This window comes from Capra hircus, chromosome 24, assembly GCF_001704415.2.
Source record: "Capra hircus breed San Clemente chromosome 24, ASM170441v1, whole genome shotgun sequence".
Lineage (NCBI taxonomy): Eukaryota > Metazoa > Chordata > Mammalia > Artiodactyla > Bovidae > Capra > Capra hircus.
The window spans coordinates 14,190,852-14,218,666 of record NC_030831.1 but is presented as its reverse complement, the minus strand read 5'-3'; the positions used below and the strand labels follow the sequence as shown (position 1 = coordinate 14,218,666).

General features: G+C 37.7%; 1 protein-coding gene across 4 annotated transcripts in view; it reads left to right on the top strand.

Moving 5' to 3' along the window:
* The window catches only part of PIK3C3 (phosphatidylinositol 3-kinase catalytic subunit type 3), a 159,844-nt gene continuing 132,936 nt past the window's right edge, over positions 908 to 27,815 (top strand). For 2 of the 4 annotated variants that reach the window (XR_001917180.1, XM_005696968.3), the window contains exons 1-4: positions 908 to 1,068; positions 5,245 to 5,433; positions 10,976 to 11,119; positions 26,762 to 26,891. Coding sequence is in view for 3 of the 4 variants with exons in the window: in XM_005696968.3 (XP_005697025.1) it covers positions 1,001 to 1,068; positions 5,245 to 5,433; positions 10,976 to 11,119; positions 26,762 to 26,891 (531 nt within the window). In the remaining variant the exon portion in view is untranslated. The remainder of the gene's footprint in view (positions 1,069 to 5,244; positions 5,434 to 10,975; positions 11,120 to 26,761; positions 26,892 to 27,815) is intronic. The other 2 variants (XM_013974301.2, XM_005696969.3) reach the window with 2 other exon arrangements.

Genomic DNA, 27,815 nt, shown 5'->3' with positions numbered 1-27,815 from the left:
CTCTTGCAGACCCCATGGACTGTAGCCTACCAGGGTCCTCTGTCCATGGAATTTCCCAGGCAAGAATACTGGAGTGGGTTGCCATTTCCTTCTCCAGGGGATCTTCTCAACCCAGGGATCCAACTGGGTCTCCTGCCGCGCAGTCGGATTCTTTACCATCTGACCAACCAGAGAAGTCCGTTAGGCATCTAGGGACACATTGCTCTTGCCAAGAGCTTTGGTTCTAGTTGGAAGTGATTACAGTTCCATTACAGTTTTATATACTAAAAATCACAGTTTTATATACTAAAAATAAACATTGTAGGAGTTTAGAGGTCAGAATTCTGAGTCCTAGACTTGTTACTGGATGTTTCTAGGTTCCATAGGTCTTCAAGCTTACATTGGGTCTGAGTACACCCTGCGGTAAACAAGCATACAAGCATTCTAATCAAAGTAGCGTATATTATTTGTAAGACCAAAACTGAAAGCCAGATTTCCTTCATCTTTGCTTAGTCCTTTCTTCACTCTTTAAAACAGAAAAAAGGAAATCTTTGCTTGAGAGAGCAAATACGTGATTAAACTGCAGGTTTTGGAACGGCCACTGAAATTTACACTTTGGTTGCCCTCCAGGCAGTGAAAGTTGTTACACTTCTTTTTGAATTGAATTTCCTTTTGGTCTGACCTCAGAATAGATCGGAATCACAAAACAGTTTCTTACTTTCTTAAAACAAAAAATCGAAAACAAAACCGCGGGAATACAGGAAGTCTAGAATGTAATCAAGTATACTGCGTTTCCGGAATCCTCTGCACTCAAGCAAGATGGCGAGTGTCTTTGCACATGCGCAGGAGAACGCTTGGGCGGGGCGGAGAGTTCCGGTCGCGCTCCGGTCAGGGATTGGCGGCGCCAGGTCCTAGAGGCGGAAGCGGAAGCGCCTGTGTGGTGCTGTTCTGCGAGTTCAGCCCCAGCTTCTTCCCAGCGCCCTGCTTTCGGCCTTAGGTGTACCTGTGACTTGGTGGTCCCATGGGGGAAGCGGAGAAGTTTCACTATGTCTACAGCTGTGACCTGGACATCAACGTGCAGCTTAAAATGTGAGAGACGCCGGGGACGGGGACGGGGATTGCCGAGGCTGAGGCGGGGCGGCAGGGGCCTGCGTGTTGGGGAGAGAAGATGGTTCTTAGCTTGAGGGTCGGCCTGGCCACGGCCGGGAGGGTTGCAGCCGGGCCAGCGGAGGTGGACTGGAGGTCGGAGAGGGGCCGTGCGGGAAGGCCGAGGGCGCGATCTCGTGCGAAAGACAGCGGTAGGAGTAAGTCTGTAAATTCGGCAGGGTTTGTTTTCTAGAAAGCGTTTTGCTATTCACAGCAACCGTTTGTGGGATTATTACTGTCTCATATTACAGAGAAATCAAGTCTTGGTTAAATCGTCGTCCTGCCGTTATAACTGGAAGATATTACTTTAAAACGGGACTGGAAGGTGGAATGGAGACTGAAGAAATTACGGAGAGGCAGATAAAGTAGCTGAGAATTGGATATAGTACTAAAAACATGAGAGGTGAGAGAGGCTTAGATTGAATGTGAGGAACAGTCAGTTATTTTTGTTCAGCTACTGAAGCTGGAAGTCAGTCAAAAGTGAGGAAGGTTCCGGTTGTAAAGGGACCAGAATATATGAGAAGAGATCTTTGCAGGAAAGTCTTGAGGCATCACAGTTGAAGTCCAGGAAATGACGTCTTGAGACGACACTAATGGAACCGAGATGGGGAACAGCTAGGAGCAAGTTGAAAATTATGTCCATTAGCAGTCTCTTAGATACATTTTCTGGAGAAGGCAATGGCAACTCACTCCAGTACTCTTGCCTGGAAAATCCCATGGACGAGGGGCCTGGTGGGCTGCAGTCCGTGGGGTCCCTAGGAGTTGGACACGACTGAGCGACTTCACTTTCACTTTTCACTTTCATGCATTGGAGAAGGAAATGGCAGCCCACTCCAGTGTTCTTGCCTGGAGAATCCCAGGGACAGGGGAGCCTGGTGGGCTGCCGTCTATGGGGTCGCACAGAGTCGGACACGACTGAAGTGACTTAGCAGCAGATACATTTTCAAATGTGAAAACGATCGTAGATTATCACGTTATTAATCTAACATCATTCACCATATCTTAGTCAGTATTCAACAAATGTACCTTGGGCAAAGGGCTGCACGCTTACATTTTCTCAGTCCTTAGATGCTCCCTTGAATGATTGTTTCTGAAAGTTACTTACTTCAGACCCTGATAAGTCCTTTACTTTTGATTTTGTGGTGACAGTAAGAATAAAATATCAACAACCAAACTGCACCTTTGTAATGCTTGACACACCTATTTAAAGTAGTTTTTACAGATAGATGCTTATATAGGACCTGTGTTGCCATCATCTGGTAAAGGACTTTCCTTCAGTCCCATTCCTCTCAGTGTTTCTTGGGTGTATGAATGCATTTTTTCTTTGTTTGAAACTTTTAGACATTAAAAGGAAAAATGAAAAAAATTTAAGGAAAACTGGTCCCTTATTAACAGATGCGTTGAGTGTTTTGAGGAAAATTTCGTCCTAAACACCTTTTATTTTCTGAGACTGATTTTGGGGAGGGGAGGAAGTATCAATTTAGGATCATAAAATCAAAGAATAGTAAATTTTAAAATTCTGTTTTTCCCAGGTCTTTTCATCTCTTTCTATCATTTTAATAATTTGCACTTTAGAAGTAACTTGTCCAAAACGGAGCATATTAGCCTGCCCTTTTAATGTTAATCTTCTCTTACTCTATTTTGGTGACTGTTAGCATTATTCACTGAATTGGTTAAGACAGAAAATGAATCTTAAGGAGTCATACAGACACCCATCTCTCACCTCTATTTCATCATTCACAAGTTGCTGTGAATCTACCTTCTCAGGGTCTTTGATCCATGTCCTCTGGAAAGCCCACTGCCCTAGTCTTAATCTATCCTTTTCCTTTTAATTTTGATAGAAAGTCTTCCAACTGACCTTGCTTTCAACCCCATCTCTCCATTACATTCTTTCACTCCTGCCAAAGTATCATAAACACAAATGTGATCATAGTACTCTCACTTCAAATTGTTCAATTAACAGATTTTTGAATGTTCATTTTGTTACAGGCACTGAACTGAATGTGGTGGCTACTTTTTAGCTTTGTTGTCCGCCTCCCCTTGATTCTCATCTCTAGCTTCTTCTCCACATGAGCTTTATGCTTTAGCTGTACCAACTTGTAGTTCCCCAGACACACAGTCTTACCTTTTTGCCTTTATATGGTGTACTTTAATTCTGGGATGACGTCCTGCCTGTAGCTCTTCAACTCCTGTGTATTGTTTAGGCTCATTTCAGGCATCTATCTGGGTTATGAGCCCCTGCCTCCAAGGTGTTCCTGAGACGTTTTGATGTATTTTTCTGATTACATCTGGCTTTGGCATCCTCTGTTCTGTTTTTTATTGTCTGCTCTGTTATTTATTTTGTGATCCTCAATAATAAATTCTATCTCTGAGTCTCTGCTTCATGATTTATAAAATGGTAAGATGGTGGGAAGTAAGTAGGAAAGTCTCTATAAAATGCCTGGCACAGTATATGATGTAATCTTAATTTCCAAGCAATGTTCCTATCTCTTTTATAATCTTATGCATATTTTTTATGACTTAAAACACCATATTTCTTGATTTAAAAAATGGACTAGATAATACATCTACATAGTAAAAAAATAAATTGAAAGTATAAAAAAGTATGCAGTTAACAGTAAGTATTCTCCCCAGAGCAAGGACTTAATATTTTCTTATAACACTGTATTATTTATCTTGTCTTTCATTGCTGGGCCTTTATGCTGAGTACAATAAATGTTGTTGAAAGAATATGGGAATAAGTGGTCAGTCAGTCAGTTCAGTTGCTCAGTCGTGTCCAACTCCTTGTGACCCCATGAATCGCAGCATGCCAGGCCTCCCTGTCCATCACCAACTCCTGGAGTTCACTCAGACTCACATCCATCAAGTCAGTGATGCCATCCAGCCATTTCATCCTCTGTCGTCCCCTTCTCCTCCTGCCCCAATCCCTCCCAGCAGCAGAGTCTTTTCCAATGAGTCAACTCTTCTCATGAGGTGGCCAAAGTACTGGAGTTTCAGCTTTAGCATCATTCCCTCCAAAGAAATCCCAGGGCTAATCTCCTTCAGAATGGACTGATTGGATCTCCTTGCAGTCCAAGGGACTCTCAAGAGTCTTCTCCAACACCACAGTTCAAAAGCATCAATTCTTCGGTGCTCAGCTTTCTTCACAGTCCAACTCTCACATCCATACATGACTACTGGAAAAACCATAGCCTTGACTAGATGGACCTTTGTTGGCAAAGTAATGTCTCTGCTTTTCAGTATGCTACCTAAGTTGGTCATAACTTTCCTTGCAAGGAGTAAGCATCTTTTAATTTCATGACTGTAGTCACCAACTGCAGTGATTTTGGAGCCCCCCAAAAATAAAGTCTGACACTGTTTCCACTGTTTCTCCATCTATTGCCCATGAAGTGATGGTACCAGATGCCATGATCTTCGTTTTCTGAATGTTGAGCTTTAAGACCAATTTTTCACTCTCCACTTTCTCTTTCATCTAGAGGCTTTTTAGTTCCTCTTCACTTTCTGCCATAAGGGTGGTGTCATCTGCATATCTGAGCTTATTGATATTTCTCCCAGCAAACTTGATTCCAGCTTGTGCTTCTTCCAGCCCAGCGTTTCTCATGATGTACTCTGCATAGAAGTTAAATAAGCAGGGTGACAATATACAGCCTTGAGGTACTCCTTTTCCTATTTGGAACCAGTCTGTTTTTCCAGGTCCAGTTCTAACTCTTGCTTCCTGACCTGCATATAGGTTTCTCAAGAGGCAGGTCAGGTGGTCTGGTATTCCCATCTCTGAGAATTTTCCAGTTTATTGTGATCCACACAGTCAAAGGCTTTGGCTAAGTGTCAACTTGAAATTAAAAAAAAAATAATGCTTGGAGAACTGGTGACATCTTAAAGATAGATCCAGCAGTTGATGACAGGGTTTAAAATTAAGAAGCCTGAAGTAGAGAAGTATGCTAATGAAAATAGAAATGATCTTTGGTATCCTAGGATTTTAAGAGATCTCTAGACTTTAGTTTCATCTCTAGGAAAATGTTGAGGAAGCATAAGTTTACTACAACATAACCATTAAGTCTTCTTAGTATTTGTTAGGTTTGTTTTTAAGAAATGTGTCTAAATGTTATTTTATGCTTTCAGAGGAAGTCTGGAAGGGAAGAGAGAACAAAAGAGTTACAAAGCCGTTCTAGAAGACCCAATGTTGAAGTTTTCAGGACTGTATCAAGAAACATGTTCAGACCTCTATGTTACTTGCCAAGTTTTTGCCGAAGGGAAGCCTTTGGCTTTGCCAGTAAGAACCTCCTACAAGGCGTTTAGTACAAGATGGAAGTAAGTTGTTTTCTTGCATACGGTGGGTTCCTAACTGTTCTCCAATTTTTTTTTTTTTCATAGATACTGAAAGTATTATTTGGAAGGGATAACAAAGGAATTAAAATTAGTTAGTACCTATAACTGTAGATCAAGTAGGAACCTACTCAGATAAAGTTGTTATACATAGCAGTATTATAACTAATTGAGGTGGAAGTGAATTTATGTTTGTATTGAGTACATTGAAGTATTTTTATATGAATAAGAACTGATATGACTGATTCACAGAATGACCCAAGACAAAAACACATCTCTACATTTGTTCCCATTCTCTGCCCTTGAACACAGAAATACTACTGGATAGTCAGATGTTTCAACTGATACTTGAAATTCAGATCTTTAGAGAGAGAGAGATGTATTATCATCTGGATCAGATGTTTGTCTTAAATAACTTAATTTTTAAAAGTTCTTGGTTTATTAATCATGGTATATTAGCAGGCCATTGTTGGTATTCAAGGTAAATATAGTGAATATGAAGTTCCTGTTTTTCTTGTAGGTCCTTAATAAAATCTCTTGACACTTTTTTGATAGAGTGAATGGTGTAGTTTTAATGATTGATCCATGAGTATTATTCAGTACCTTGGTAGGCTTGGTATAGGATAAGCAGGTTGTGTGCTTCTCTAGGAAGGAATTTATATCTTTAGTATTCATGGAGGACAGGGGATGGCCACATGGACTCTCAAGCTGTGCTGTTGAGGGTGCAGCCCTTTCCCCACTTCTTTTTTTTAACCAAGTGTGGCCCAGCAGACTGGGAAAAGTTTTCTAGAGAGTTCAGAAACCTAAGCTCTGATGATCTGTCTGCATGGAAGCCAACTATTTTAATTATGTGGGTTTTTTAAATTTTATTTTTGGTAGTCTTTTTTGTGGCTGCACACGCACACACACACACGCACGTGCGCGTGCAAATATGTTAATGCACTTGTACTTGTTATTCTAGAAAATTTCAAGCCCGTAGAAGTAGAGAATAATGTAATGAACTTCCAGCTCCCTGTCTCCTAGCTTCATTAACTACTACCTCAAGGTCACTGTTTTTATTTCACTGATATTTTGAAGCAAATTCCAATATTGTATAATCTTAAATATTTCTGTATGTCTACAGTACCATTATTGCACCTAAAACAATCCATCCAAACTCCTAAATTGTATCAGAGGTTGTATCAGAGGTTCTTAAACTGGAATCACAAAATCTACAAGACCTTGAAATTCTATGCAGAATGTTTTGTGTCTCATGTGTTTTTACAGGGACAGCTCAAAGCTTTTATTAGACTTTTTGAGGTGGCTTGTGACCCCCAAAAGACTTAGAACCAGAAATTTAGGTTTAGGTCTATAAAGTCAACATTTATGGTGAATTCCACTTTTTTGAGGAAAATTGTATGATGGTCTGTACCATGCCTCGGCAATAAAATAGAGCAAAAGCAAATTCCAAGTTATAAGGAAGTTAGCATTTTTCTCCTCTTCCTTCCATTTACCAACTCCTCTGTGCATTGTTTATGTATTTTCAAGGATTTAAAAAGTTTCATATCTGCTCTCTCAAATGGAGATCGGAGATTTTTAATTTATATTTTTTAAATTGTGAAGCTAAGAAAGTACTCTAAAATACCCAGAATGGCTTTTATTATCATTATTATTATTAAAAGGTTTAAAACAGTTGTGAAGAAAATAGATTGAGAAAATACCTCATGTAATGAGGCTTTTGTTTTCTTTTAAATGTACGTACACTTTGGGCTTAGGAGAAACACTTGAAGATTTTGTGCATCCTGCTCTTTAGTATTTAATAATTGAATTTTTCACCAATTCAACAGTACAAAAACTACTTTTAGAATAAATAAGGGCAAACTTTACAGCCATTGTTTTCTATAAGCAGTTACTTAAAATAAAAAAAATTCTGTATTCTGTGGGGAAAATTATACTATGAAAGAATCTCTTGATATCTTAATTTTTGCATTTCCTTAGTTGAGAAAGTATTTTTGGGTAGGATGAAATTCTAAGTTGTCTAAATCTGATTTCAGAGTTTCTAATAGTGAGTCGTACGAGTTCAAATAATGAAGAATTCATTCCAAATTGAGTCTCCTCCTATCGTATTCTATTCTATCTTGTCCTATAATAAAAGAGCCCATAGTGAGGGAACCTGTACTTCCTTTACACTTAGGGTAAAATCATCAATTTTAGGCATGAAATGCTGCAAATGTTTACGTTACATATATATGAAATATATGAATATTATTTTGCATTGCCAGTGGTTTATACTTTTTTAAAAATTGATATTCTGTTTTGTCATGTGGAAGGTTTGAAATGGTTTTATACATAGACCTACGATTTTAAAGTTAGAAAGTTAGGAGTTTGGAATGTATTAATCAGACTAGAGAATTAGTACAGTGATGTATGGGAGTGGGGTTAATGGTAGGAAATTAGATCATCCAAAAAAGCGCTTTGAATCTGGGAACATTTGCAAGTTGCCAAATGAATTTAGGTCTAATTAGATTTGGGGCTTCCCCCTGGTGGCTCAGATGAGAAAGGATCTGCCTGCAGTGTATAAGACCTGAGTTTGATCCCTGGGTCGGGAAGATCCCCTGGAGAAGGAAATGGCAACCCACTCCAGTATTCTTGCCTAGAAGATTCCATGGACAGAGGAGCCTGGCAGGCTACAGTCCATGGAGTCTCAAGAGTCGGACCTGACTTATCGACTAAACCATCACAACCAGAGCTGGGGCAGGAGAAAGGGATGATCCCTGGGAAGGGAGAGAACAAAATTTTGAATACGCAGCTCCTTAATGTCTCACCACATCTTTCCATAATTTCTAGAGTATCTTGAGCAGTTTTCAAACTATTTTTTAGCTGTAGATTCATTCTTCAAAAGAAATCTTCTGCAGAAGCCCATTATGTAAAACAGGTTAAAGTGTTTTTGCTTTAATCTGAAGAGGTGTGAGGACCTGGAGTTGGATGGATCAAGGTTTGAGGCAAATGAAGTTTGAAGCAAATGATTACTTGCTCTTGGGTGTTTCCTGGGCTTCCCTTGTGGCTCAGCTGGTAACGAATCTGCTTGCCATGTGGGAGACCTGGGTTCAATCCCTGGGTATGAAAGATCCCCTGGAGAAGGGAAAGGCTACCCACTCCAGTATTCTGGCCTGGAGAATTCCATGGACTGTATATAAGCCCATGGGGTTGCAAAGAGTCAGACTTGACTGAGCAACTTTATTTTCTCCTAGTCAAAGGACAGAATATAGAGGTGAATATTTTCACAGCTCATTTTTGGATAGTGTCACTCACTTTTCTTTTTAACTTAGCCTGTGTTAGCTAATCTCTGTGGTTTGTTTATTGGCATAAGGTAACACTGCTTATAATTTACCTTTTCAGTCTGGCCCATCATGTGATTAGTAAATAAATAAATTCATTTAGTTTTCCAAGCTTATCTGTAGTGAAGAAAGGCTTTTTAAAGCATGTATTTTATTTTTTTAAGAACTTTGTAGAAGAAAAAGATTTCAGGTTGTTTAGCGTTTCCTTTAAATTAATAGCCATCTCTAATTTTCCTATAATATAGTGGATGTAAGTGTTTTGTTCTTTAAATTTATGAAAATTCTGTTTAGATTCTCACTGATGTGGGTTTGCTAAGTCGCCTCAGTTGTGTCCGACTCTGTGTGGGTTTATCTGACCTAAATTCCGATATGCCCTTTGAGAATAATTTTGAGCAAGCAGAATAATTTTGAGTAAACAGGAGAATCAATTCTGTGTGTCTGCTGGATATTACTTTGTGTGTTTGCATGGTTTTCTTTGGGGATTTTAAAAGCCATCTGTTGTTTAAGGTAGTGGAAATGATCAGATAAATCAAGTATTAAGTTTGAATGCAGGAGAAAATTTGCAGAGGTGAATAGAGAATGAAAAAAAAAATGGGAGACTGGTACTGACATTACTGTTAGTAAGAGCAAACATTCCTTAGTGAAAGCATATGTGCAAATATGCTTTGAAAGCATTAAAAAACAATAGTTAAACATTATTAATATTAATAAATAACTTGAGTGAAAGAAAAATCTCACCTAAAAAATTGTCATATGTTTGTCCAGAGCAGTCTAGTAACTTCTTCATGTTACAAAGTTACTGGATGGTCTCCTTTGACCTCTTTGAATTTTTGGTGGTTTCTTCTTCTTTATTGAGATCCTGCTATATATTATAGGACCGTATATAGCATGTTTTGAGTATAACATGAATAATTCTAATTTCTTTCTTTTCTTGATAAAAAGCTGTTCTGGAGGATACTTACATTAAAAAAAATCATAGTTTGGTTGAAAACAAGTTTGGTTTTAACAGGTTTAAGTGTTTTCCCAGGTTTTTATTTGTTGTTGTTGTTTTTGTCACTAAGTTATGTCCAATTCTTTGCAACCCAGTGGACTGTAGCTGGCAGCCTCCTCTGTCTGTGGTATTCCCCAGGCAAGAATATTGGAATGGATTACCATTTCCTTCTCCAGGAGATCTGCCTGACCTAGGCATCAAACCCATGTCTCCTGCTTAGGGGTGGATTCTTTACCACTGAGTCACCAGGGAACTGTTATTATAGCCTTGTATCTTAGTCATATTGTCTGTTTCTGCTTTTTTAAAAAATTGAAGTATGATTGATATTCACTGAACTGAACTGATATTCAGCAAAGTGATTCTATCATACATATACATATGTATATATCTGTATCATTTTGAATTCTTTTCCACTACAGTTTATTATGAGATATTGATTATAGCACTCAGTGCTATATAGCAAATTTTTGATGTCTGAGTTTCTTGATTAAAGGACTTAGCAGCATTATTTTTCATGAATTTTGTCTTTCAGAAATTTTTTTCACGTGTTCTGTAGGCATACCTTGCAGATACTACAGGTCTGAGTTTAGTTCACCACCATAAAACAAATATTGTAGTACTTTTTTTTGGTTTTTCAGTGCATGTAAAAATTACCTTTATACTATCCTATTAGTCTCTTTGGTATGCAATAACATTGTGTCTAAAAACACAGTATATGTGCCTTAATTAAAAATTACTTAATTGCTAAAAACTTCCTGTGATCTGAGCCTTCGGTGAGTCATAGTAGTAACATTAAAGATCACAAAAGATCACCATAAAAACATTAATAATGAAAAAGTTTGAAATATTGCAAAAATTAACCAAAATATGACACAGAAACACAAAATGAGCGAATGTTGTTGTTGGAAAAATGGTACCCATGACTTGCTAGATGCAGGGTTGTCATAAACCTCAACTTGTAAAATATTCAGAATCTGCAAAGTCCAATAAAGTGAAGTGAAGTTAAAATAACAGATTTTTTATGTTTAAAGTTGAACTTGCCTAGAGCAAAATTAAGATAAGTGCCAAGTTAATTTTTGTACTAGTAACTAATCTTTGGTACATTTTCTCTGAATCAGATTTCTTGTATGGTTTGTTAATTTAGAAGAAAGTTATACACATATGTCTATGTTGATTTTCTGTCCTTAGCTTTATGTTTTTGTTTACCTTATTTTCATAGCTGGAATGAATGGCTAAAACTGCCTGTGAAATACCCTGACCTGCCCAGGAATGCCCAAGTGGCCCTGACAATATGGGATGTGTATGGACCAGGAAAAGCAGTGCCTGTGGGAGGGACAACAGTTTCACTGTTTGGAAAATATGGGTAAGCATTTTCTTCTCCTAATGGGAATGCTGTGATTTTTGGTAGGAAATAGTCATTGGAAGCTGGAACTTTATTTTTAGGGGGGGAAAAAAAAGACAATCTGGCATATACTGTAACTGCTTTGTTATAGGATTTTTCTACTTTGTCATAATAATGAGAAAGAGAACAATGAACGGGATTAAAAAGCACTAATGCACTATTTGCTATAATGGTAATGATTAAGATAGACAAGTTAAATTTGGTTTTAAAAATTTACAGATAATATTGATAAAGGTTTATTATGGGGGAAAAAAAGCCAGAACAAAACCCAAAACATGCTAGTCCTGAAGGGTGTTATTTCTCTATACCTTTTCTCCTGAGCAGAGAGATGACTCTTCATCTTAAGAAAGTTGTTGACATTCTGTTCTTTCTATGAATTAGTACTTTGTTAACCTGCAAAGGTGATGATTATTTGTTTTGTTTTTTTTAGTTTTATTCTTAAGTTTTATCATGACTTTTAAATAGTTTTGAAGTGTTTCAACCCATTGCTCTTTTTATTCTTAATAATTCTCAAAAAAATTCCCATTTTTGGTCATTAGGAGCCCCTTCAAATTGATCCTATCTTCACCAGCAGTTATTGGTAGCTTCTTTACTTTCTGGTAGTCAAACTATTCCAGGCTCATTGGGCAATTTTCTACCCCAGACCTGGAGTCTGAAAGAAGTTCTAGTCCCTTTTGGTATGAAATAATAGAGATTATAATTTAGATATTATCAAACTTCTTAATTTTTGCCCATTTTTACATCATAAAATATGAGCAAAGGTGATCATATTATGGTATTTTCATTTACTCTTTGTGTTTATGTTTCTGTGAATTGCTTTTTCATATCTTTTGCCCATTTTTAAAATTGAGGTATAATTCACACTCCATAAAATTCTTTGCCTTTTTTGAGTCATCATTTTTCTTCTTAATGTGTATGAGGTCTTTGTAGATTAATGAAATTAGCCCTTTGTGCGTTACATGTTGCAAATATTGTTTTTCCTACTTGACATTTTCTTTTGAATTATCACATATTTGTTTATTGCTTATTCAGTTGCAATTCATGAATCTTAAATTATGATATTCAATTTAGCAGCTTTTTATATGCTAATGTTGGTTAGGAAGGCAGGCTGTAGAACTAGATTGTCTGAGTTCAAAACCTGGTTCTTTTGCTTATTGGATTCTCTGGTAGCTCAGTGGGAAAGAATCTGCCTACCAATGCAGGGGACTTGGGTTCGATCCCTGAGTCAGAACATCCCCTGGAGAAGGAAATGGCAACCCACTCCAGTATTCTTGCATGGGAAATCCCATGGACAGAGGAGTCTCGTGGGCTGCAGTCCATGGGGTTGCAAAAGAGTTGGACATGACTTTGCAACTAAAAAACAATGCCACCTTAACACTGTATATAATTTTGCTTATTATTTGTGTACCCTTGGGCAAGTTATTTAATCTCTTTATGCCTTAGTTTCCTTTTCTGTAAAATGAAATCATATTAATAATATTTACCTCACAGAATAGTTTATGATGATAAATTGCTAAAGACAGTAATATGCTTAAGAAGTACTAAGTAAATATTAACTGTCATTATTTCTGAACTATTCTTATTAGTTTTGAATACTATTAATTATAAAATGTTTTAATGTTGGAGAGGGATGATCTTCAGTAGTAGTCATTTCAGAATTTCTCTGAATATTCTCTGTATTGATACATTTTAGTATTTCCTTAGTTTTGAAAGGAAAACTCACTGTTATTTTGTTGGAAAACTGATTGAATTAATATGTGAATTACAGGGAAAAATTGATAATCTTATAATACTGAATTTCTCTATTCAGAAATAAGGTGTCTCAGAAAAACTTCATCTTAGGAATAAAATTTAGATGTAATTCCATTTAGAATAGCTTGATTCCTTAGTAATGTGTAGGTGTCTTAGTTTAATGTACCTATTGAAGAATTATTTATTATTGAAATCCATGCAGAAACAATACTTTAGACATAGCATGATACATTGTGGCCTCCAGTTCTAAACATAGTTTTTGACATGTTTTAGTAGAATGGACATATTACAAAATCAGTATTGTTCCTTTCCCAAAGTGTTTGTTTCTTTTTGTCTCTATGAGGGTGAAATTTGTTTGGCTTATAGAAAAAAAGATTTATCACTCTTACTGTAGTTTCACTGGTTAAATGTTCTTAAGAAACAGCCAGATAGACCTCTTGGTTTTTCCTCCTGGCTTCTTCATAAGTGGTTTACTTTCTGAAATATCAGTGGGAGTTTCCCTCATGGAAACGTCTTTTTTAACACTCATGCATTTTCATTGACCTTAGGATACCGTTTCAGGAGACAGTCTGACTAGACTGTAGGTGTGAGACAATAGAAATTTCCATAGAAGTACAGTGGAATAACCTGCCTACAGCCAAATAAACTCAGACCAACGAAGTACATGAAATCAGTAATCATTGTGTATATGTGTGTTTGTAATAACTCATATTAGATCACCTACTATTCCCTCTAGGCTGATGCTTCACCTCAGAAAGAAGGAAATCTGAGAAGCTCTATGCAATTAAAATGACTCCTTTTTCTCTGTGTGTCCTGGGGCCTTTCCTTGAAGGGGAATTGGGTTGCAGTGGAAACAAGCCCAGGCATTCTCTCGCTGGATATTGGACTTCCTGTGTATCTTTGGATTGTGGAAGAATATGATATTCAGGATGTTTCAGGTGCTTTAGCAGAGTGCAGACATCTGCTTGTACTGCTGGGTCACAGCTGGTTTTCTGTGTGGGATTGCTGACACTCCTGGTGAGTAAGTAGCATGAGTCTTCTGGATGACCTCAGGAGGACGCCTGTGCAAAGTTTTTTTCCATGTACCCTTAAAAATCATGTCATGTGCCACCACAGTTCTCATGACTTAGGGAGATGGTGCTTTAGACATTCACTTCCTCAGATGTTTCTTAAGCAGTGATATAACACCTACCCCACTCTTGTTCCTGAAATAGTCCTAGTATGGACTTGCTATTTGCTAATATCTGTTTTGTATACCTGAGTCAGTGTGAATTAGTACTTCTTGGAAAATAGTGTAAATTAATTGGAAGATCTGTTAGGATATGGCTAGAATAACTAATTGTCCTCATTTTGAAAATCTAGCTTATGAGATTTCTAAGTAGCTAAAGAATGGATTGATCATTAAGTTGAATTGGCAAAGGACCATAGATTTCTCTTGTAGATGATTTTTGCAAATGTGGATTCTGAAGTCAAGGCAATTGCTTCTGTAGTGGCTTGGCCCCAGGAGCTGGAACATCAGCAGCAGCTGCTGCTGGGGCCTCTGCTGATGTCTGAGGGTGATCCTGCTGTACTGTTTTCTTCTGCCTTGATGTGTGTGTGTGTTAGTTACTTGGTTGTGTTAGTCACTCAGTTGTGTCTGACTCTTTGCTACCCCATGGACTGTAGCCTGCCAGGTTCCTCTGTCCATGGAATTCTCCAGGCAAGAATACTTTAGTATATATGTAGCAACCCAGGAAATACTGGGTTGCTATTCCCTTCTCCATGGATCTTCCCGACCCAGGGATCAAACCTGGGTCTCCTACATTGCAGGCAGATTTTTTACTGTCTGAGCCACCAGGGAAGCTCCTTACAAAATGCCTTAATTTGGCTTAAAATGCCTTGGTTTGGCTTAATTTCCCAAGTGGACTTAATCCACTGAGCATCTTCTGACTTGTCACCTGGAATTTTTGTGTCCGCTTAGTCACTTCAGTCGTGTCTGACTCTTTGTGACCCTGTGGACCATGGCCCGCCAGGCTCCTGTGTCCATCTGCGAAGGTGCCATTAGTGTTAAAGTAATATGTTCACTTGATCATTTGAATCATTTGGCATCACCCCTACCCTCCATGTCCTCTATGCTTAAATTTCTTTTCCAGGTCCATCCGAAGGCACCTGGGCACCTAAATCATTTGTTAAACTAACATCCTGCCAAATGTACTGATTTATTACTTAGTTAAGTTTAGCTAAACTATTCAGTAGAGAGGTAAGGAAAAGGAGAGAAGAAAGGGAAGCCTTCTGCTGTTTCTGAAGGTACATTTAAGGATATTCACTGAAAGTGGTATTATGACCTCACTGTACCCAGTTTCTTGGAGACTAAGAAGATCTGCTGGATGTTGACTCTCTCTCAGTTGAAAGGGAAAGAAAATAAACTTTGTAAAATACTTCTTTAATAGTATAGTATAACCTTTTTTTGATCTTTAACATAATAGATAAATATTGAGAGTTTTGATTCTTAACAGCCATTTCATACATTTTGTATTGGGCTTATAAAGTAAGCTTTTGCAGATACGGTTGCTAGATATTTACCTGTTTATTGCCAGGCTTAGAAACTTTTAAAACATTTGGTCCTTAATCTTATACTGCTCACGAGCTTGTAGCAGTCCTTTACAGTTCCCAGTTTAAATGCTTATGGCGTCATTACTTATATACATTACATAATATTCAGTGAAAATCCTCTTTATTATCTCAGGAAAATCTGCTAAGAAATTTTTCATTGGTAATATAAAGATAATAATAGTTTAAAAATTTATGTAACCCTTTTACAGTTAAATAGGGCCTCCTTGATAGCTCAGTAGGTAAAGAATCCACCTGCAGTTCAGGAGACCCCAGTTTGATTCCTGGGTTGGGAAGATCCACTGGAGAAGGGACAGGCTACCCACTCCAGTATTCTGTCCTGGAGAATTCCATGGACTGTATAGTCCATGGGGTTGAAAAGAGACAGACATGACTGAGTGACTTTCACTATACTGTTAATCCCTGGTAACTCAGACAGTAAAGAATCTGCCTGCAATTCAGGAGATCCTGGTTTAATCCCTGGGTTGGGAGGATCCCCTGGAGAAGAAAATGGCAATGCACTCCAGCATTGTTGCCTAGAAAGTTCCATGGACAGACCATGGGGTTGCAAAGAGTTGGACATGACTAAACAACTAACACACACACACAGAGGCACATCATACATACAGTTAAATACAGTGTTTTTAAAGATAGTAAGAATGTATCAATATATCCAATGTGTACCTAGTTAAGAAAATTATTTAATGTAGAACTCTCTGGATTTGCCTGCTCACCTACACACACTTTCAGTCTTAGTCTTTCCATTGCAATTGATAACTTGCCCTTTCAGCTTTGAGTGTATGTTTGAATAGACTTTATAATGTTTGAAAGACCTGGTTAACACCTAAGAGAGAACACACTAACAGGAGACTACCTGTGTAGTATATTTTAAAAAGTTACCCAAAAATAAAAAATAAAAAAAATAAAAAGTTACCCGGAACTCCTTTATGAGTCTGTTCAACCTCTACTCTGGGTCTTCTTGGTAGCTTGTTTTCTTATGTAAAAAAAAATTAATCATTTTTATTGCTAGTTGCTTTACACTGCTGTATCAGTTTCTACTCTATAGTAAAGTAAATCAGCCATACATATGCACATATCCTCTCTTGTTTGTATTTCTTTCCCATATAGTTCCCCAAAGAGCACCAAGTTAGGCTCCCTGTTCCATGCAGTAGGCTCTCATTAGTTATCTAATTTATACATAGCAGTGAATATATGTCAGTGCCACTCTCCCAGTTCATCCCACCCCACCCCTGTTCCCTGTTGGTATCCATACATTTGTTCTCTTTGTATGTGTCTCTGTTTCTGCTTTGCAAATAAGACCTCCTTTACCATTTTTCTTGATTCTTCATTGAGATATGATATTTGTTTTTCTCTTTGATTTACTTTAGTCTGTATGACAGTCTCTGGGTCCATCCACATCTCTGCAGATTACACAATTCTGTTCCTTTTTATGACTAATACTCCACTGTATATATGTACCACATCTTTGTCCATTTTTCTGTTGATGGACATGTAGGTTGCTTCCATGTCCTGGCTGTTGTAAATAGTGCTACAGTGAACATTGAGGTACGTATATATTTTTGAATCATGGTTTTCTCTGGGTATATGCCCAGTAGTGGGACTGCTGGCTCATATGGTAGTTCTATTTTTAGTTTTTTAAGGAACCTCCATCTTGTTCTCCATAGTAGCTATATCAGTTCACATTCCCACCAGCAGTGCAAGAGGGGTCTCTTTTCTCCACACGCTGTCCAGAGTACATTTTTGATGATGGCTATTCTGACTACTGTGACATGATACCTCATGGTAGTTTTAATTTGCATTTTTCTAGTAATTAGTGATGTTGAGCATCTTTTCTTGTGTTTGTTGGCTACCTGTATGAGAAATGTCTATTTAGGTCTTCCGTCCCTGTTTGTTTGTTTGTTTATTTTTGGTATTGAGCGGCATGAGCTGTTTGTATATTGTGGAGATTAATCCGTCAGTTGCTTCATTCACACATATTTTGTCCCATTCTGAAGGTTGTTGTTTCATCTTGTTTTTTATTTCCTTTGTGTGTAAAAGCTTTTAAGCTTAATTAGGTCCCATTTGTTTATTTTTGTTTTTATTTTCAGTACTCTAGGAGATGAGTCCCAAAAGATCTTGCTATGATTTCTGTCAAAGTATGTTCTACTTATGTTTTCCTCTAAGAGTTTTATAGTATCTGGCTTTATATTTAGGTCTTTAATCCACTTGAGTTTATTTTTGTGTATGGTGTTAGGTAGTGTTCTAACTTCATTCTTTTACATGCTGCTGTCCAGTTTTCTCAGCACCACTTATTGAAGACACTGTCTTTTGTCCATTGTATAGTATTGCCTCCCTTGTCATAGATTAGGTGACCATAGGTATGCTGGTTTATCTCTGGGTTTTTTATCCTATTCCATTGATCTCTTGTTTTGTGCCAGTACCATACATCTTTCTTGCTTTTTCTTTTGTTTTGATAATGTTTCTGCTTTTTAATATACTGTCTGCTGCTGCTAAGTCACTTCAGTCGTGTCTGACTCTGTGTGACCCCATAGACGGCAGCCCACCAGGCTCCCCCGTCCCTGGGATTCTCCAGGCAAGAACACTGGAGTGGGTTGCCATTTCCTTCTCCAATGCATGAAAGTGCAAAGTGAAAGGGAAGTTGCCCAGTTGTGTCTGACTCTTCACGACCCCATGGACTGCAGCCTACCAGGCTCCTCCATCCATGGGATTTTCCAGGCAATAGTACTGGAGTGGGGTAATATACTGTCTAGGTTTTATTTATTTATTTATTTATATTTATTTATTTTTACTGATCCTCCAGCTCCAGTTTTCTTTCTGAAGATTGTTTTGCTTTTCAGGGTCTTTGTGTTTCCAAATAAGCTGTAAAATTTTTTGTTCTCATCTGTGAAAAATGTCGTTGGTAATTTGATAGTGGTTGCATTGAATCTGTAAATTGCTTGGGGTACTATAGTCATTTTCACAATATTGAGTCTTGTAATCCAGGAACATAGTATCTCTGTATCTGTTTCTGTTATCTTTGATTTCTTTTATCAGTTTCTTAACAGTTTTCTGCTTACAGTCTTTTGCCTCCTAGGTAGATTTATTCCTTGGTATTTTATTTTTTTTGTTGCAGTGGTAAATGGAATTGTTTCCTTAATTTCTCTTTCTAATCTTGCATTGTTAATGTACAGGAATGCAAGAGACTTCTGTGTATTAATTTTGTATTCTACAACTTTATTAAATTTATTGATGAGCTCTAGTCATTTTCTGATGGCATCTTTAGGATTTTCTATGTACACTATTATGTCTGGAACAAACAGTGACAGTTTTACTTCTTTTATTTCTTATTCTTCTCTGATGATTGGCTAGGACTTCAAATCTGTGTTGAATAAAAGTGGTGAGAGTAGACACCCTTGTCTTGTTCTTAGAGGTAGGTTCCTTCTTTGCTCACTTTCTGGAAAATTTTTTACCATGAACGGGTTGAATTTTGTCAAAAGCTTTTTCTGCATCTGTTGAAATGATTACATGGTTTTTATTCTTCACTTTGTTAATGAGGTGGATCACTTTGGTTAATTTGCATATATTGAAAAATCCTTGCATCCCTGCAATCAGTTCAGTTCAGTTCAGTTGCTCAGTCGTGTCCGACTCTTTGTGACCCCATGAACTGCAGCACGCCAGGCCTCCCTGTCCATCACCAACGCCTGGAGTTCACCCAAACTCATGTCCATTGAGTTGGTGATGCCATCCAACCATCTCATCCTCTGTTGTCCCCTTCTTCTCCTGCCCTCAATCTTTCCCAGGATCAGGGTCTTTTCAAATGAGTCATTTCTTCCCATCAGGTGGCCAAAGGATTGGACATCAGTCCTTCAACATCAGTCCTTCCAATGAACACCCAGGACTGTTCTCCTTTAGAATGGACTGGTTGGATCCCCTTGCAGTACAGGGGACTCTCAACAGTTCAAAAGCATCAATTCTTTGGCACTCAGCTTTCTTTCTTTCTTTTTTTTAATATAAATGTATTTATTTTAATTGGAGGTTAATTACTTTACAATATTGTATTGGTTTTGCCATACGTCAACATGGGTCCACCACAGGTATACACGTGTTCCCCATCCTGAACCCGGCCTCCCTCCTCCCTCCCCGTACCATCCCTCTGGGTCGTCTCAGTGCACCAGCCCCAAGCATTCAGTATCTGCATCAAACCTGGACTGGCGATTCATTTCATATATATTATACATGTTTCAGTGCCATTCTTCCAAATCATCCCACCCTCTCTCTCTCCCACAGACCAAAAGACTGTTCTATACATCTCTGTATCTTTTGCTGTCTCGCATACAGGGTTATCATTACCATCTTTCTAGATTCCATATATATGCGTTAGTATACTGTATTGGTGGTTTTCTTTTTGGCTTACTTCACTCTGTATAATCAGCTCCAGTTTCTTCCACCTCATTAGAACTGATTCAAATGTATTCTTTTTAATGGCTGAGTAATACTCCATTGTGTATATGTACTACAGCTGTCTTATCCATCCATCTGCTGATGGACATCTAGGTTGCTTCCATGTCCTGGCTATTAGAAATAGTGCTGTGATGAACATTGGGGTACACGTGTCTCTTACAATTCTGGTTTCCTTGGTGTGTATGCCCAGCAGTGGGATTGCTGGGTCATAAGGCAGTTCTATTTCCAGTTTTTTAAGGAATCTCCACACTGTTGTCCATAGTGGCTGTACTAGTTTGCATTCCCACCAACAGTGTAAGAGGGTTCCCTCTTCTCCACACCCTCTCCAGCATTTATTGCTTGTAGACTTTTGGATCGCAGCCATTCTGACTGGCAAGAAATGGTACCTCATTGTGGTTTTGATTTGCATTTCTCTGATAATGAATGATGTTGAGCATCCTTTTATGTGTTTCTTAGCCATCTGTATGTCTTCTTTGGAGAAATGTCTATTTAGTTCCTTGGCCCATTTTTTGATTGGGTCGTTTATTTTTCTGGAATTGAGCTGCAGGAGTTGATTGTATATTTTTGAGATTAGTTGTTTGTCAGTTGCTTCATTTGCTATTATTTTCTCCCATTCTGAAGGCTGTCTTTTCACCTTGCTTATACTTTCCTTTGTTGTGCAGAAGCTTTTAAGTTTAATTAGGTCCCATTTGTTTATTTTTGCTTTTATTTCCAATATTCTGGGAGGTGGGTCATAGAGGATCCTGTTGTGGTGTATGTCGGAGAGTGTTTTGCCTATGTTCTCCTCTAGAAGTTTTATAGTTTCTGGTCTTACATTTAGATCTTTAATCCATTTTGAATTTATTTTTCTGTATGATATTAGAAAGTGTTTTAGTTTCATTCTTTTACAAGTGGTTGACCAGTTTTCCTAGCACCACTTGTTAAAGAGATTGTCTTTAATCCATTGTATATTCTTGCCTTCTTTGTCAAAGATAAGGTGTCCATAGGTGTGTGGATTTATCTCTGGGCTTTCTATTTTGTTCCATTGATCTATATTTCTGCCTTTGTGCCAGTACCATACTGTCTTGATGACTGTGGCTTTGTAGTAGAGCCTGAAGTCAGGCAGGTTGATTTCCTCCAGTTCCATTCTTCTTTCTCAAGATTGCTTTGGCTATTCGAGGTTTTTTGTACTTCCATACAAATTGTGAAACTATTTGTTCTAGCTCTGTGAAAAATACTGTTGGTAGCTTGATAGGGATTGCATTGAATCTATAGATTGCTTTGGGTAGTATACGCATTTTCACTATATTGATTCTTCTGATCCATGAACATGGTACATTTCTCCATCTATTAGTGTCCTCTTTGATTTCTTTCACCATTGTTTTATACTTTTCTATATATAGGTCTTTAGTTTCTTTAGGTAGATATATTCCTAAGTATTTTATTCTTTTCATTGCAATGGTGAATGGAATTGTTTCCTTAATTTCTCTTTCTTTTTTCTCATTATTAGTGTATGGGAATGCAAGGGATTTCTGTGTGTTGATTTTATATTCTGCAGCTTTACTATATTCATTGATTAGCTCTAGTAATTTTCTGGTGGAGTCTTTAGGGTTTTCTCTGTAGAGGATCATGTCATCTGCAAACAGTGAGAGTTTTACTTCTTCTTTTCCAATTTGGATTCCTTTTATTTCCTTTTCTGCTCTGATTGCTGTGGCCAAAACTTCCAAAACTATGTTGAATAGTAATGGTGAAAGTGGGCACCCTTGTCTTGTTCCTGACTTCAGGGGAAATGCTTTCAGTTTTTTACCATTGAGGATAATGTTTGCTGTGGGTTGTCATATATAGCTTTTATTATGTTGAGGTATGTTCCTTCTATTCCTGCTTTCTGAAGAGTTTTTATCATAAATGGATGTTGAATTTTGTCAAAGGCTTTCTCTGCCTCTATTGAGATAATCATATGGCTTTTATTTTTCAATTTGTTAATGTGGTGTGTTACATTGATTGATTTGTGGATATTGAAGAATCCTTGCATCCCTGGGATAAAGCCCACTTGGTCATGGTGTATGATTTTTTAATGTGTTGTTGGATTCTGATGGCTAGAATTTTGTTGAGGATTTTTGCATCTATGTTCATCAGTGATATTGGCGTGTAGTTTTCTTTTTTTGTGGCATCTTTGTCAGGTTTTGGTATTAGGGTGATGGTGGCCTCATAGAATGAGTTTGAAAGTTTACCTTCCTCTTCAATTTTCTGGAAGAGTTTGAGAACGATAGGTGTTAGCTCTTCTCTGAATTTTTGGTAGAATTCAGCTGTGAAGTCATCTGGACCTGGGCTTTTGTTTGCTGGAAAATTTCTGATTACTGTTTCAATTTCCATGCTTGTGATGGGTCTGTTAAGATTTTCTATTTCTTCCCGGTTCAGTTTTGAAAAGTTGTACTTTTCTAAGAATTTGTCCATTTCTTCCACGTTGTCCATTTTATTGGCATATAATTGCTGATAGTAGTCTCTTATGATCCTTTGTATTTCTGTGTTGTCTGTTGTGATCTCTCCATTTTCATTTCTAATTTCATTGATTTGATTTTTCTCCCTTTGCTTCTTGATGAGTCTGGCTAATGGTTTGTCAATTTTTTCTGTCCTTTCAAAGAACCAGCTTTTGGGTTTGTTGATTTTTGCTATGGTCTCATTTGTTTCTTTTGCATTTATTTCTGCCCTAATTTTTAAGATTTCTTTCCTTCTACTAACCCTGGGGTTCTTCATTTCTTCCCTTTTTATTTGCTTTAGGTGTAGAGTTAGATTATTTATTTGACTTTTTTCTTGTTTCTTGAGGTATGCCTGTATTGCTATGAACTTTCCCCTTAGCAGTGCTTTTACAGTGTCCTACAGGTTTTGGGTTGTTTTGTTTTCATTTTCATTTGTTTCTATGCATATTTTGATTTCTTTTTTGATTTCTTCTGTGATTTGTTGGTTATTCAGTAGCGTGTTGTTCAGCCTCCATATGTTGGAATTTTTAATAGTTTTTCTCCTGTAATTGAGATCTAATCTTACTGCATTGTGGTCAGAAAAGATGCTTGGAATGATTTCAATATTTTTTGAATTTACCAAGGCTAGATTTATGGCCCAGGATGTGATCTATCCTGGAGAAGGTTCCGTGTGCGCTTGAGAGAAAGATGAAATTCATTGTTTTGGGGTGAAATGTCCTATAGATATCAATTAGGTCTAACTGGTCTATTATATCATTTAAAGTTTGTGTTTCCTTGTTAATTTTCTGTTTAGTTGATCTGTCCATAGGTGTGAGTGGGGTATTAAAGTCTCCCACCTTTATTGTGTTATTGTTAATTTCCCCTTTCATACTTGTTAGCATTTGCCTTACATATTGCAGTGCTCCTATGTTAGGTGCATATATATTTATAATTGTTATATCTTCTTCTTGGATTGATCCTTTGATCATTATGTAGTGTCCTTCTTTGTCTCTTTTCACAGCCTTTGTTTTAAAGTCTATTTTATCTGATATGAGTATTGCTACTCCTGCTTTCTTTTGGTCTGTTTGCATGGAAAACCTTTTTCCAGCCCTTCACTTTCAGTCTGTATGTGTCCCCTGTTGTAGACAACATATATAGGGGTCTTGTTTTTGTATCCATTCAGCCAGTCTTTGTCTTTTGGTTGGGGCATTCAACCCATTTACGTTTAAGGTAATTATTGATAAGTATGATCCCGTTGCCATTTACTTTATTGTTTTGGCTTCCAGTTTATACACCCTTATTGTGTTTTCTGTCTAGAGAAGATCCTTTAGCATTTTTTGGAGAGCTGGTTTGGTGGTTTTGAATTCTCTCAGGTTTTGCTTGTCTGTGAAGCTTTTGATTTCTCCTTCATATTTGAATGAGATCCTTGCTGGGTACAATAATCTGGGCTGTAGGTTATTTTCTTTCATCACTTTAAGTATGTCCTGCCATTCCCTCCTGTCCTGAAGAATTTCTATTGTAAGATCAGCTGTTATCCTTATGGGAATCCCCTTGTGTGTTATTTGTTGTTTTTCCCTTGCTGCTTTTAATACTTGTTCTTTGTGTTTGATCTTTATTAATTTGATTAATATGTGTCTTGGGGTGTTTCGCCTTGGGTTTATCCTGTTTGGGACTCTCTGTGTTTCTTGGACTTGGGTGATTATTTCCTTCCCCATTTTAGGGAAGTTTTCAACTAGTATCTCAAGTATTTTCTCATGGTCTTTCTTTTTGTCTTCTTCTTCTGGGATTCCTATGATTCGAATGTTGGGGCATTTAACATTGTCCCAGAGGTCTCTGAGATTGTCCTCATTTCTTTTAATTCATTTTTCTTTTTTCCTCTCTGTTTCATTTATTTCTACCATTCTATCTTCTACCTCACTTATCCTATCTTCTGCCTCCGTTATTCTACTGTTGGTTCCCTCCAGAGTGTTTTTGATATCATTTATTGCATTATTCATTATATATTGATTCTTTTTTATTTCTTCTAGGTCCTGTTAAACCTTTCTTGCATCTTCTCAATCCTTGTCTCCAGGCTGTTTATCTGTGATTCCATTTTGATTTCAAGATTTTGGAACAGTTTCAGTATCATTATTTGGAATTCTTTATCAGGTAGATTCCCTATCTCTTCCTTTTTTGTTTGGTTTGGTGGGCATTTATCCTGTTCCTTTACCTGCTGGGTATTCCTCTCTCTCTTCATCTTGTTTATATTGCTGAGTTTGGGGTGTCCTTTCATAGTCAAAGGCTTTAAGTAGTCAATGAAGCAGTAGTAGATGTTTTTCTGGAATTCTCTTGCTTTTGCCATGATTCCACAGAGGTTGGCAATTTGATCTCTGGTTCCTCTGCCTTTTCTAAATCTAGTTTGAACATTTGGAAGTTCTCTGTTCACGTACTGTTGAAGCCTATAATTTTGAGCATTACTTTGCTAGCATGTGAAATGAGTGCAAATGTCCGGTAGGTTGAACATTCTTTGACATCGCCTTTCTTTGGGATTGAAATGAGAACTGTTCTTTTCCAGTCCTGTGGCCACTGCTGAGTTTACCAAATTTGGTGGCATATCGAGTGAAGCACTCTAACAGCATCATCTTTTAGGATTTGAAGTGGTTCAGCTGGAATTCCTTCATCTTTGTGCTCTTAGCCCCACATTTTTGTACTCAGTCCTCTCAGCCCCCATCAGCATTGGCAAAATCCTGTCTTGGTCAGTGGCACCCAGGGCTGATTTTGAAGGAGGCTTTGGGATGGACGATGCTCAGGATGCTGGAGCCTATCCTGGCAGAGGAGACCTTGGCTTGAGGTGTGTGTGGAGGGTGAGCCTGCTCAGATGAGTGCACCTCCCAGTGCTTGTATGGGCTAAAGTCGGTGGATGGGGATGGGGATGAAAATGACAGCCCTGCCTGTTGCTCACCACTTAGCTGTGGTGCCTTGCTTCTATGGTGTCCTGGCTTTCTTCTGCAGACTTTCCCAGTTGTTGAACTCCTTATTCCTGTCCATTCAGGCTCTCTTCACAACCACCAGCTGTCCCCTTCCTGAGTCCATGTCCAAACCCCACTTTCCATCACTCAGCCCTCCTCTCGACAGAAGACACATAACTCAGGCTGGGCTGGACAAGGCTGCAGTAGAGACCATGTGCACAGTTCTTACTTTGTCATGCCTTTCACAGATGGTCCACCATATTCTCCTTTGATCCTCTGAAGGTCCCTTTCTGTCCCTGCAAATTTCCCCACCATGAGGGGATTTTCTGATCAAGAACCTCTTCTCACCTTCAGCTTTCCCTCAGGGTTGCAGGTCCTTTTTTTGATTCTTTTTTTTTTTTTTTCTTTTTTCCTACCCCACTGTGAGGGGATTTTTCTTGTCCTTTTATGTGTTCTGAGTCTTCTTCTAATATTCAGCAGGTACTCTGTGTGAGAATTGTTCCATTTATAGATATATTCTTGATGTACTGGTGAGGAGACATGAATTCCGCATCCTTCTCTTCCGCCATCCTGACTCCTCTTTGATAGTTTTTGAAGGAAGCAAAAGCTTGACAAAGGTGATAACACTCTTTCACTTTAAAGTAGGATCATCCAGCTCAGTCTGAATTCTGACAATATGTTAAATTTCTGATTTGTAGACATGGGCATTTTTTTCTTATTGAATACAGTATTGTATTCCCTTTTAGACATCTCTCTTATGCAACAGAAGACAGGAGAAAAATAAGCCTCTACCCAGCAAAAAGGAAAATAGTAGCTTATATATATTGAGTTCTTATTATATGAGAGGCACTATTCTAAGCACTTTTTCCTTGTACTGGTTTATTTAATATTTCTAACTGTGAGATACAGTTACTCTTTATAGTCTCATTTTATAGATGAGGAAGCTAACACAGAGATGTTAAGTAATTTACCAAAAGTCTTGTAAGTAATAGTTGGCATGGCAGGGATCCAAATCCCAGCTGTTCAACATCACTGTCTATTAATACTCTGCTGAATTGTCACTTAAAGTAGAAAGTTCTATAATTATTTTAATTTTAGTTTTGATTGATGTAAATGTGACATTCTCTCTCTTGGTAAAAATTTGGTTTCTGTTTCTAAGATCTCCACTGAAGTGATGAAGTGGGTGTAGCCTATTCCTGATGCTTCTCTTTTTGCACTCTACCTTTGTAATATCTGTAATAGCTCTAACTGCTTGAAGGAAAAAAGAAGGATGTGAAAAACAGTGCTACATGGATTCAGTTGCTTGGTTAATTGCTTTATATTCCACTGGAGGCTTGCTGGAATTGTTTCTATTTAGACATCTAAAATTTCCCATCATGAACCAAATTAATTCTGCCCTGAACATTCTTTTTGCCTAGCATGTTTCGCCAAGGGATGCATGACTTGAAAGTCTGGCCTAACGTAGAAGCAGATGGATCAGAACCCACCAAAACTCCTGGCAGAACAAGCAGTACTCTCTCAGAGGATCAGATGAGTCGCCTTGCCAAGGTAAAAAAGAAATTACTGGAACAGGTGGAAAGCTTTGAATGATAATCTGTTGCATAAATTGATGTTATGAATTCTGTGAGGTTACTTTTAAATTTAAATTCAAGCTTTTAATAATAGTTTTATTGAAATATAATTCATGTACCAAAATGTTCACACTTGGAAAGTGTACTCTTCAGTGATTTTTTTTTTAGTGAATTCACAGAGTTGTGCATTCATTACCACTCTACCTTTAGACCATTTTTATAAAAAATGTAACCGTGTACCCATTAGCAGTCATTCCCTGTTCCCTCTTCTCTCCAGCTCCTACCAACTACTAATCTACTTCTATCTCTGGATTTTCCAGAATTGGCTATTTCATGTAAAGAGAATCATGTAATTTATTGCTTTTTGTGTCTGAAACTCCAACGGATTTGAAAACATAGAGCTTTTGGTGATACTTTTAGGATGATCACCTCCCTTTTCTGGTCACATAATCTGAAAGATGCATGTGTTATTACATGCTGGAGATTCTTATATTGTTTGAAAATGAAAATTTCTTATACTGGCTAGTTTAAATTGCGCTCACTCCACCATACTCCTCTTTTTATAAACTGAATTATTACCTTTTTCTTTCAGAATTGCATTAGTGAAGTGTTTTCGTTTAGCTTTTGTATTTCTAAGTTAAATTCCTTTTTAAAATCACAACAGTTTAACTTATTTTGTGAATATCTGTTCAAAAAGTACTGTGTTACATAGTAACTTCCCACCAGCTGTCTGTTTTACACATGGTGGTGTGTTATGTCCACGCTGCTTTCTCAGTTCGTCCCACTCTCTTTCCCCGGCTGTGTCTGCACGTTCGTTCTCTACATCTGTGTCTCTATTGCTGCAAAGAGCACAGGGAATTATATTCAATATCTTGTAATAACCTGTAATGGAAAATAATTG